The sequence below is a fragment of the Molothrus aeneus genome, chromosome 9 (assembly GCF_037042795.1).
Source record: "Molothrus aeneus isolate 106 chromosome 9, BPBGC_Maene_1.0, whole genome shotgun sequence".
Classification (NCBI taxonomy): Eukaryota; Metazoa; Chordata; class Aves; order Passeriformes; family Icteridae; genus Molothrus; species Molothrus aeneus.
Window position 1 is genome coordinate 27015845 of NC_089654.1, and position 12467 is coordinate 27028311.

At 48.5% G+C, this 12467-nt stretch overlaps 1 protein-coding gene across 3 annotated transcripts in view; it reads right to left on the minus strand.

Moving 5' to 3' along the window:
- Positions 1 to 12467, minus strand: part of ASTN1 (astrotactin 1) — a 68829-nt gene that overhangs the window by 44791 nt on the left and 11571 nt on the right. For all 3 annotated transcript variants that reach the window (XM_066555825.1, XM_066555823.1, XM_066555822.1), the window contains exon 2: positions 1788 to 1975. In XM_066555825.1, coding sequence (XP_066411922.1) covers positions 1788 to 1975 — 188 coding nt within the window. The remainder of the gene's footprint in view (positions 1 to 1787; positions 1976 to 12467) is intronic.

The following is a 12467-nucleotide window of genomic DNA, read 5'->3' on the forward strand; positions in this document are numbered from 1 at the left end:
TCCCTTGGCAACCACACAGCAAAGAAAGAAAATCAGCCTTGAGAACCCCACGTGGTCCTGACTCCTGGCACAAAAGCCAGCCTCTGTTTGTCAGGAAGCAGGGATGCTGTCGGAGCAGAGCTGAGAGTGATGGGGAAAAAAGGGCAGAGGAGGACTCAAACTGCATTTGCACATTTTGGGATGACAGCCGTGAGTTGCAGACATCCTTTTCATCAGCTCCATAACAAACCTTCAGCCAGGCACTTCTGCCTTGATCTTGGCTTACAGCAGTGCTCAAGAAGATCAAGACCACAGCAGGCCCAGCCTCTCCAGAGGTGATGCACCATCTCAGGAGCAGCTGGGAGCAGACAGGAAAATTTAGATAATGGTGCAAGATGTTTTGGGGAGTGGCTTTGCAAACAATTTTTTTTTCCCTCGGACTAATCAAGCACAAATGATGGAGGAGAAACCTGGCCTGGGGCTGCAATCTGGAAGAGCAATTGAAGCTCTTATTAGGGTAGACACCACTGAACAGCCTGTTTGCAGCCTCTGCAACACATTGTCTCTGGCTAATTATCTTCCAGTGGCACAAAAATTGTAGGATTCTTCAAGTTTTTTCCAACACCACAAAAAAAAACCCCAAACAATCAACAAACGCACCACAGATCTTCCCCCAACCTACAGATCTCTCCTTTTTCTGCCTTCCCCTGTGTAGCTGGGTGGAGTATTGCTGTGTGACCCCCACACATGAAACCATGGCCAGGGGCTGCCAGGCTGATAAAAGTGGTGGTGACAGTGCTGGTGGCACTGTGACAAAGGCTGTGCACCAGGGCAGAGGGCAGCAGGCACCCTGCACTGGCAAAGGGCTCCTGACGAGTCAGTGGGAATTAACCCTGGGTTAACGTGGCTGAGACCTTCAAAGCACAGAACCCCTGGGGATAAAGGCACCCCACAAATGTGTTTTCAAAGTGATGCAAACTAAGGGAGAGCTTTGAAGCAGCCTGTGAAGGCACTTAGCATTCACCACTCACAGAGGTGCCCAGGGCAGGTGGACACATCCTAGGGCAGCTGGAGCCAGATGAGGAAATAAATTCCTTTTCAAAAGCCACTATATTTTCTACAGGCTTCTGGACAGCTGAAGAGGGGCTGCCTTCCCATCACATACTGTGGAAACCCAGGGCACTGGGAATATTTCTCTGTCTGCTCTGGGGTGCCCTGACCCCCAGGGCAGCACTGACTTTGACCCTCATTCATGGAGAAAGTTTCCTAAACTCCAGAATAGACTGGAATCCACAAAAGTGTGAAATAGATTATAGAGAGCAGTGTAGGTACATCACCTGGTGAGAAATTTAGGTTTTGGGATTTTTAGTATGTTGTGGATGGAAACAAGATGGAGGGCACAGGGTGTCATCCTGGGTTTCTTCTTCATGCTTTGTCTTCTTCTTCTTCTTCTTCTTCTTCTTCTTCTTCTTCTTCTTCTTCTTCTTCTTCATGGGTTTGGGTGGCATTTTGTAATTGGGCAGAAAAGTCTGCATTGGGGGCTCTTTGGGATCAGTTATTGGGTTAAAATGGAAAATAATCCAGGTGTCAGCTCTTAATTGGATAGATTAGTCTTAAAAGACCTTGTAACAAGAGATTGCTGGCCATTTTGTGCCTTGCTGCTAAACTCACAGCAGTGAGACTGTTTTACTGATAAAAAATAATAAACCCCTGAGTCCCAAACATGAATTATTGTCTCAAGTGCCTTCAATCCAGACCCAGAGAAATCAACAACCAGTACCCCAGGAGCTGGGCCCCCCACAACCTACCATGACAGAGATGTGGAGGATCCTCAGCTCCTCCTCGGCCGACTCGGTCTGGGGCTCCTCGGTGGGGTCGAAGCCGGGCAGGTTGGGGGCCCCGTCCTGGTGGTGGATGTGGAAGAGCAAGGTGCCGTTCTCCAGCCACTGCTGCCGCCAGCGCACCAGGGGGATGTCATCCGTGTTGCCCGAGATCTCTGCAAGAGCAAAGCTGGTCAAGGGGGGGGGTGTGAAGCAGAGGGTTCGTGGGAGATGCTCACCCCTTCCCAAAAAAATGGCTGGAGGGACCAAAGGACGCACAGCCTCTAGTCACTGGTGTTGGAATTCAGGACATCTCATCCTGAACCCCTGCCACAGGAGCTCAGAGACCTTGGCACAGAGCCCAAGACACCTGTGACTTTGATTGTGACCCATGGAAAAAATTACCAACCTTATATGAGGATCTGCAAGCCACAAAAGTCTAAGTAGAATAATAATTAGTTTGTCATGGGGTGAAAAATACATTTTTTGAGGTTTTTAGAATAGGGGTTCAGGAGGCAAGATGGAGGAATCTGGGCATGTCCAGCCTTTCTCCTTCTTCTTCTTGGCCTCCATCTTCTGCTGTGATGTTGGCACTTTCAGATTGGTTTAGAGTAGAAGCTCACTAACGTAGGTGATGGGTATTGGGAAGTTATTGTAAATATTGTACACATGGTGTTTACTATAAAAAGATAACACCACCCTGAGGGCAGGCAGAGTGCCTCTGTCTGACCTGCTGAACAGACCTTGGCAGGCCAGAGAAAGAATTTTATAGATAAGAGACAATAAACAACCTTGAGAGCAAGAATAGAAGAATTCTGACTCCTTCAACCACTGGGCTGCGAAAAGAGACTTTCTAACATATTTCAGGGTCACTGTGACCAGCAGAAGTCCTAAGAATTTCCTGCCAGCACCATGGATGCCCCTACATAAATCACAACCTGAAGGGCTAAAGGGGAGTAAAGCCATATTTCTGGCTATAATCCAGATGTGGACCTCTCCAAAACTCCAGCTGTGGTGCAGGGAGATAACACTGACTGACAGCAGTAACCCAGAAGTCTCCTTCCAGCTCTAGTTTGGGCAGGTTTCACCCACACAGCTTCAAAAATTGGGAGCACAGGATACAGGACAACTTCCCAGCAGCATCATGGGATCACTGGGAGCACATCACAAATTATTGCAGACAAAATATTTACCGTCCTTTGTGAGCAGTCAAATGTGAACCTGAGCTTTTCAGTTTTCAAACATTTTCTACAGCTCTCCCCCCAGGACTCAGCCCAGAGACCTGCAGAGGTGCCTGCAGCTTCTGCCCAAGAAACCCAATTTTCCCTAAGAACCTTTAATTCCAGAGTTTGGGGCAGTGAGACACATGGACAAAGCTGGGCTGTCATGGAAGTAGAGGACACCAGGCAGGGACACCACACATGCTCCAGGACACTAAATGCCAAATCAAACCTAATTCACCTGGCTGACTCTGAAATTTCAGGGACATCCTACAGCTGGGTCTCAGCCAAAGACAGGTAACACCAGCACCTCTCCCTAGGAGAAAGGGGCACTGTTTTAATCACTGTGTCCCCCTCAGACCAGATCACCTTGATCACCATCTCACACCACCTCGATCTCAGCCATCAGCTTGACATTTGCCTGTTAGCTATTTTTTGTGAAAATAGCAGATTTTGTTGGGGTGACCAGGAAAAACACGATCAGCTTCCCACTGAGGCACAGCTTTCCCTCCTGTATCTGCCCCATTGCTGGCAATGGGAGGGCACTCCTCTCACTTTGCAAATTATCATCTTTATTTTGCTTGTTTCACGCTGCCTTCAAATGAAAACTGGAATTCAATTACAGCGCCGAAAAACAACGTTTTAAATTTGCTGCTAATTAATTTCATTAGGCTGCCTTAAGTGAGCTGGCTGCCAGGGGAGGTGGGGGCAAAAATCTGCATGGGGAACCAGGTTCATCCTCCCAAACTGATTTGATTAATCAAAAGAACCATCAGCCCCGGCGAGTGAGCTGGCAGAGTGTTTGTGCTCAGCACGGGCTGAGTTTCTGGCGGGGATCAGAGCACTTGGAGTGTCCCCAGCACAGGGATGCTGAGCACCCCACCAGGCTGGGGGGAAGCAAAACCCAGAGTTAAGTCACCAGGAAGCCAGAAGCACTTTTGGAATTCCCCCTTACTGCTGAGCTGTGTGTTCAGGGACACAGATCCCCTTTGAAAAGCTGGTCCTGGGAGCCAGGAGGATTTGGAGCAGCAGATCTCCCCCTCTCCCACATGGTCTTTATTCATGGACTGAGAGGGGAAATCAAGCTTGCCTGCTTTCCCAGCTCCCCACGGCTTCTCAACTTCGTATGAACCAGCTCAAAAGGAGGAAAACACTCTCCCTGCACCTGCCTGCTAACGTGAAATTATGGGTAATTAAGGCAAGAACTTTCCCGCACAGCGGGAACTCAACATACTGACATTTGGAAAAAATGTAAATACCAGCATTTGCTCCATTGTAAAGAGTGAAAATAATAGATACTAAGTATGTGACATTGTGACATTTAGAAAGCTAGAGTAAGAGATGTTTTCCCCCTGATCTGACATATCACTGTAAAAGCAGCACCCTTCAGCTCATTAATATTTGAGAAGAAATCCTTGATGGAAGTTATTTAAATGATTAATAGATTATAGTAAATTTAAGCCTTAAAATAGGTTGTCATAATTTCAAATTTATTTAAACAGGCTTATTTTTTTAAAATAAAAATATATTTCAATAAAAAATGGGGTTTTGTTTTAGAAGAGCACAATCCAGCCACAGAGCCTGAGCAGGTTTTCCTCTTTCACCAGACATCAGGATGTGACCCTGCAGCTGCATTGCACACAGGTCAGAAGTGCAAGAGACAAAGGAGAACACCCCAGAAATCAATTGCCATCACCCCAAACTGGGAGGCTATGGGCCCTCCACCACACTGCAGCACAAGGCTGCTCCACCACCACCTCCGCTCCTGCCCTGGCAGAGGCTCTTGAGGCACTGCCTGGGTGAGAGAGCTTCAGCCTTGGACCTTCTCCTCCTTTCCTCAAGTGTCTTAGCAACACGTCAGCTGCCTCTATCCTACTCCATTTCTCCATGAAAATTTTGCACATATAAATATTTTCCTGCATCTGTGTAACATAGCATCTCGTTACTCTCTCTTCTCCCAGTCCAACAGATTTCACTCTTCCCTTTGTCTTGCTCTCCAAGCAGACATCTCCCCACCTTGTGGGATGCTACAGTGACCCATGTAGCCAACTGGGATGATTTATCTGGATCTTGGCAAAAAAAAAAAAAAAAAAAAAAGTGGAGGGAGAAGATAATTTCAAGTTCAAAGTTTGAAAGATATTGATGAAAAGCCTGGTCCCTGTATGGCTTTCATTAAGGCCTTGGATAGGAAGCCATTAGCACTAGTATTAACTTCTTGCACCTCTGTTAAAAAATAGCCTGTCTGAGTCAGAGGTTAATAACAGTAGGAGGCCACTAATTAGGCTGTGCCACATTCACCTGGTATCAAACGTGGCCCAGGTCCTTCATATCTGCAGGAGCAGCAGCCTCCAAAGGCCCCAGCTGCTGCTTTTAACATCAGGGCCCTGGCTGCTCCCCTCCCAGACCATCTGCAGTGGGGACAGAAAGGTTCTACAGGAGCAATTTGAGGAGAGGACAAAAAACCAGACTGAAGGTGCTGGAGCTGTGTGGATTTATACCTGCTTTGTTCTTCATTATCCAAACAGCCTCACTTCCCTTGGGACCGCTGTCCCACACAAAGCAAACCCAGTCCTTCTGGAGGCAGCACCTCTGCATGTCCTGGTTTTGGGAGGCAGCACCTCTGTCACAGCCCAGTTCTGCACGTGAGCTGGTGCAACATCAGAACCATGGCCCATGAGCCTGGTGCTGACCTGGACCTTCTCCCATGTCCTCATCACCCCACTGCGACCTGGCATGGTGGCACACAAGGAGAGCAACTCGCCTTAAAAACTCACATCGGCATTTTGAGGGAAAAAAACACCCAGCAAAACAATTTTCCTCTCCATTTGGAAGCGTTTTGCACTAATAGATGCCTCCAATAAGTCAAATGAACTCTGCCATAATGCTGGTCTCCACAGACCCATTTCAGAGAGCTGAGCCCAGATTTTGACTTGGACTTGTATTTCCTCGTTAACATTTAAACCTGCCTTATTTTCCAGCCAGAACCTGACTGTGGTTTAATTTAAGCTCCCCATTAGCTAAGGCTTTTGCTCCACACCTAAACCACACACATCCTTTAAAGGGCTTGAACTCAGCTAAATCAAGCCTTGCACTCCTCCCAGGGTCTCCAATGCCTGAAGGGACTCAGGGGACCTTCCCACCATGAGTCACTTGCTCTCTCTGCTGGGACCTCAGGCCTTGATTTCTATCAATTCACATGTCAAAAATGCTTATCTTGATACTTAACTCATTTATACTTCCAGGGTTTCAGTGACAGATAATTCATGGGATAATATCAATGTTTTTATGGACCTGCTTTAAAAATTCACATTCATCACTGACTATCTATATTTCATTTGCATTTTTTCCTGTCTCCAGTCTCAGGTAGCAAAACCAGCTCATTCTGCAGGTCATTCTGCCTTTTCAAGGCAATCCAGCTTTTCCATACCAGCAAACACAAACCTCAGTGTATATATTAGGAACCTGCTTCATGGGAGAGGGCCCCTGGGAGGGAAATCTCCAAAAGACTCATAGATATGGGAGAACATGAAGGTTTGAGGAAGAGGCAGTGCTGATCTCTCAGGTTAGGTCAGAGAGATCACCCCACCAGGATGCCTGTGCCTGAGGCTGGTACACGTGAAGCCATGAGGTGCCTGCCCCAGCCTGGCTGACAGCTAGCCAGGTTTCTCCTTGGAATGCAGGGTGCCTTTGCTTTTGGGAAGGTCACCAGGGAGTTACATTTCAAAGCTGTAGCCACGCTTTAGCCTTGAACTGGGATTTCTGTCCCAAATATGCCAGAGCCCGAACCCCTCCCCTCCTTCAACAACAAACCCTCTGTCACTCTGGGGGTGACACTGAGCTGTTTTTGAGCAGAGGACACTGATCCATCATTGGTGGGGCTGAGCTGACCAGGTTTGCTCTGCAGCTGCTGACTTTAGAAGCTGACAGCCCCCCCTGCCCTGCTCCTCCCCACCAGCCCAAGGACACACCTGGGCACCTTCCCCTCCAAGGTCATTGTTCCATCACGTTTCTCAATTCCGACCTAAAGCTGGGGGGAAAACCAAGCAGATTGGGACATTCACTGCTGTTTGATTTTCACTCCTGTCTTGTTACTTTGCTCCCATCTGCCATAGCTGTGAACTGCAGAGGAAATGTGGGAAGAGAGGCAAATCCACCTCCTGGTCCAACACTCGGGTGACACGGTCAGGCTCAAAAGAACCCAAGGGCCCACCCACGACAGGGAGCAAAAGGAAAATAGAGAGAAGGTGTGAAGACACTTCCAAGATGCCATGCTGCTATAAAAACCCCAGAAAGAACCACATCTGTAGTTGATATCTCACCCTGCAATGCTGTCACGTCACCTCTTCCAGAGGGAAAATCAGGTCTCCATGGAAAGGCTCCAAATGATGGAGATGCTCCCAGTCAGCCATGGAAAATTACCACCCTGGCTGAACTGTCTCCCAGTAAATCAGTGAGAAGGAGGGCACAAACCCCTGAGCTCAGCTGGTGCTCACCTACGAACTGCAGAACTGCACCAAGGAGTGGAGAATCACCAGGTGATTTTCACTATCACTCCAAAAGGCTGAGCAACTCAAGAAGAAAAACCTGCCAGAGGAAATCCCAATTTCTTACAAAAGCTGTTGTGCATCAAGAAAATAAAGACCAGTAAATTCTGCTTGTGCCCTGGACGCTTTGTTAGAGGAACCTGTAGGTGCATCAGTAAATACAGGTCACCCAACACCGCAAGCCAGTAGATAAGGGTGATCCTATTTGACAGACTAATTTCAAAAAGTTCTTGTCAAAATCCACCCTCAAAGTTTCCCAAAGCACCAAAGTGGTGCTGGGATGAGAAGGAAAGTCGTCTTGAAGCCCACCAGGTGGGGGAGGAGCAAGGGTTTAGCTCTCAGGATGAAAGGAGGTTACCAAGAAGCCCCACGGAGATCTCTGTCAGGACCTCGGCTGCTCAGAAACACTCTGGAAGGGGAGGAGGATGACAAAGTTGGTCACCCAAGCCTAAATTTAGTCTTCTCAAAGCTGAAGCTGAGAAGTGCAGGAGGAAAGCGGGCAAGGAAGTGGGCAGGTGAAACTCAACCTTGGTGAGAGCAAGCTGATCTGGAATGCTGCAAGTGATATTCAGGTCAACCATCTCCAGAAGGAGGAGGCAAAGCTTGGAAGGTTTGGAGGAGGGGTACAAGGAAGATGAGATGTTGCAAATGGCTTTGTGAAGAGGAGAGACCAACTGTGTGAGGACTCCTCAGTAAAGGAACCAAACAACAGGGTGAGGACATGGTAAAAGCCTGTAAAGCCATCAGGCCCATGGAGCAATGGGAAAGGCAATGGTTATTCACTATTTCTCACTTTGCAAGGATTGACATGTGTAAAAACCAACAAAAGGTTCTTTTCCATACACCATAAAGTATGAAAGCAGTGCAAAAGGTGCTGAATTCAGAGGAGACAGAGCCACCAGCAGCTATTGAGCCAGAGAGCCCAGAGGCACATCCTAGGTCGAGAAATCCCTGGGCAGCAGGGAGAGGATCATATATAGGTATCCTGCAGTTTTAACTTTTTTTTTCTCAGTTATCAGTACAGGCTGCAGATGCCAAGGGACAGCAACCCACCACCCCCATGCTGCCCAGTCTCTTGGGGTTCCACAGTGACTGCAAAGCCAGCTGTGTGCTACCCAGGCCAGCATTCAAGGATGCCTCCCACATCCCTGTGCCCCTTTGGGAGTGGTTGAGACCCTCTGCTGCCCCAGGCACTCCTCAGGGGAGGAGGGGGTACCCCAGGGCAGCTCCCTCCTAGAGACAGAGGGGATCCTTTTAACACCCAGCCAGAAACTCCCCCTTTCCAAATCCCAGCCCTCCGTGCTGTCAGACCCTACAGCCCCAAGATAACTTGCCAAGATTCCCTGCAGCTTTACAAGCCAGCCAGCAATTTCCACAGGGAGGCAACGGACTATTTATATCCATCAGGGGCTGGCAGGGAAGGTAATGTCTGGCCACTGCAGCCCATCTGCCAGGCACTTGGGAAAACATCAGAGCATATCCTATAGGGGAGGTCAGGCAGTGGTGCTGGGACCAGCAAGAGGATGCTCCGCAGGGATGACATGGGCTGCACATCAAGGGTGAACTCCAGCTCACTCCTACACGCTCCTCTGTGTGAGTGCTCGTTGTGCCAAGGCTGAGAGGTCAGGAAAATGAGATGTTATTTTGGCATTTCTGTGCTCAGCACAGGGAACAAGCACAGCCACTTGTTCCTCATCTCCCCTGGGGGGAGAGCCACGACCTGTTGGTTTTCTGAGACGTGGGATGGCCCAAATAGGACCAAAACAGCCTTGTCTGCTCTCCTGGGCACAGCAAGGCTGAGAGCTTTTCCAAGAGGTGATCCTCCTGGAGGGAACAATGCTGGGCTCAGAGGAAGGGATGGAGAAAGCAGGCATGGGCTGCAGCCTGACATCATAAACTCTTTGGTGCTTACATGATTTCAAGCTCCATTTTCAAGTTTGTGGGGAGGCTTTGAAAGATGGGAAAGGCAGAATAGAAAAGGAAATAAAAAAAAAAAAAGGAAGAAAGATGTACAAGGGGGAAAAGTTAACCGTGCATCTCGAATTTATCACTCTTGAAAGAAGAGCTTGTCAAGATGGCCAGAGCCCAGCCAGTGCACAGCAATCAATGGGAAGACTTTTGGGTCAAGTCAAGCTTCTTTGAGATTTACAGGAACTGAATAGAGGCATAAATCTGTCAGTGCCTGATGAAAATGGAGGTAATTAAATTTGCAGGTGTATATAATTGTAATATTGATGATCTGTATAAATCAGAGGAGCCAGCAGAGGCACAAAGCACACCCTGGGCACAGAGGAGCTGTTTGCCCCCCTGCCTGGCCAGGAGACAGGGGCACCCACCTCACCCACATGGCTCTGCCCATCACCACAACCTCCTCCTCCACAAGAGACTGCCCCAAATTGCCCCCACAGGCAGCAAAAGCTGCAGGACCCTCCACCCCTTCCAGTTACCTGCAGCCCCATCCTGGCTACTACAAAATCTCCTGTGCCTGCAGGAGGGTGCAGGCAGGACCACAGGCATTGGGAAGCCTGACCATGGAGATCATGGGGGGCTCTTTGCAGCTGCTTTGAAGCTCTGAGCCCAGGTGCAAGTGGGGCACTGACTTGATCTTTTAGCAATGCTTCCTCTTTTTTTTTTTTTTTTTAATTTCTTTTAACCTTTGTTATTTTGGGAACTTTGAAGCCTAAGCTGCTCCAAGGCAGCTGCCTTTGTAGGAAGGACAGAAAGTGCAGAGTGGGGATTTGAAAGAGGGGGAGAAACAGGGAGGGGAGGAAATGGGGCTTCCCATCAGAAAGAGAGAGGGAGAGAGAAAGAAAGAAAGAGAGAGAGAGAAAGAAAGAAAGAGAGAGAAAGAGAGAGAGAAAGAGAGAGAGAAAGAAAGAAAGAAAGAGAGAGAGAAAGAGAGAGAGAGAAAGAGAGAGAGAGAAAGAAAGAAAGAGAGAGAGAAAGAGAGAAAGAGAGAGAGAAAGAAAGAAAGAGAGAGAGAAAGAAAGAGAGAGAGAAAGAGAGAGAGAGAGAAAGAGAGAGAGAAAGAGAGAAAGAGAGAGAGAAAGAAAGAAAGAGAGAGAGAAAGAGAGAGAGAAAGAAAGAAAGAGAGAGAAAGAAAGAGGAAGGAAGGAAGGAAGGAAGGAAGGAAGGAAGGAAGGAAGGAAGGAAGGAAGGAAGGAAGGAAGGAAGGAAGGAAGGAAGGAAGGAAGGAAGGAAGGAAGGAAGGAAGGAAGGAAGGAAGGAAGGAAGGAAGGAAGGAAGGAAGGAAGGAAGGAAGGAAGGAAGGAAGGAAGGAAGGAAGGAAGGACCTTTCCCAGAGGTCTGCAACAGCTCCTCTGCAGTTTCTCCCACATCCCAACAAACCAAACAAAGCAGCTGGGGCTCTGTGGGAAATCTGGATGCAAAATGGTCCCTTCCACTTCTCCAACACTGAACCAGAGAAACCTCAAAGGCCTTTGCAGACCTGCACACCAACCTTGTCCCCTGCCCCAGTGTGACATCCCTGAGCCCCCAGGGTGGGTGCAGAGATCCCCTCCAGCCACCACAGCCCAGCTCGGTGCCATGGGGATTCCCTTCTCCCTGCCGTGCCACCAGGGGCAGGAGCACCAGGGAAGGCTTTCCTGTCACCTTCACCAGCCAAGGCCTCCCGGGGTCTCTGTGGTCAGGATGACCCCCAGATGTGTCAGAGAGTCTCTTTTCCCAGCCTGGCAGCTGAGGAAGGAGTCAGGATTCCTCTGTTCTGGTTTTCAGGGCTGTTTATTTTCTGTTATCTATAACATTCTTTCTCTGACCTGCTGAGGTCTGTCCAGCAGGTTGGGTTGAGGCACACTGCCTGCCCTTGGGGTGGTGTTAGCTTTTTATACTAAAAACTACCTGTGCTTTATTTACAATAATTTCCCAATACCTATCACCTATGTTAGACAGTCTGTCTCTACCCTAAACCAATCCAAAAGTGTCACCATCACCCAGAAGATGGAGGCTAGGAAGGAGAAAGAAGAAAGACAAAGCACATCCAAATTCTTCCATCTTGGGACCCCAAGCCCCCATTCTAAAAACCCCAAAATTCTACTCTTCTATCTTATAATAAACTATCATTTAACTTCAACTTTCGTGGCTTGTGAATCCTCACACAAAGTTGGTAATTGTTTTTTCCATGGACTAAAATCAAAGGCACAGGTGTTTCTGACTCCATGCCAAGGTCCCTGAGCCCCCTGCCAGGGTCTGGAATCACGCAGGGCAGCCAGAGGAATGTCCTGGGTTCCAAAAAGGCCCTTCCCACGTGCACAGGACGACTTGGCATCCCGAGCTGAGCTCCACAAACGTGCTGCAACTGGATAATTAAAAATTAAGGAAGAGTTTCTGCATTGCAGTCCCAATTATGTAACTCTGCTCTTGGGTTTCAGCACCCATCAGCCCTGGTGCCCTCACACAGCCCTGTCTGTATTCACCTGCCTGTCTTTCTGTCTTTCCAGGCAGGGCTCACACCCCTGGCATTGGGGAATCCCAGTGTCACAACCACAGGCAGAAAGTTCCCTTGCATTTACGTGGGGGAAAAAAAAGGAAGGAAAATCTATTTCATGCTTTTGGTCCAGTGCTGAAAATGGAGATGGGCAGAACAAAGGGGATGGAGTCAGGGTGCTTCAGCCCAGCCAAGCACAGAAGAGCTGCCCTAGCCAGGACAGCACTTTTTCATACTTTATGGTGTATGAAAAAGAACCTTTTGTTGGCTTTTACACGTGTAAATCCTTGCAAAGTGAGAAATAGTGAATCACCATGGTCATGACCAGGGAGATTCTAAGCCAGGGGCTGCTGTCTCTTGCTCCTGCACCAGGGAAGCAGGAGCTCATTTTAGCAAACAAAACCCAATCAAGATGAGGAGCCAGCTGCATTTTCAGTATCTCAAGAGCAAAGAGCCCTGA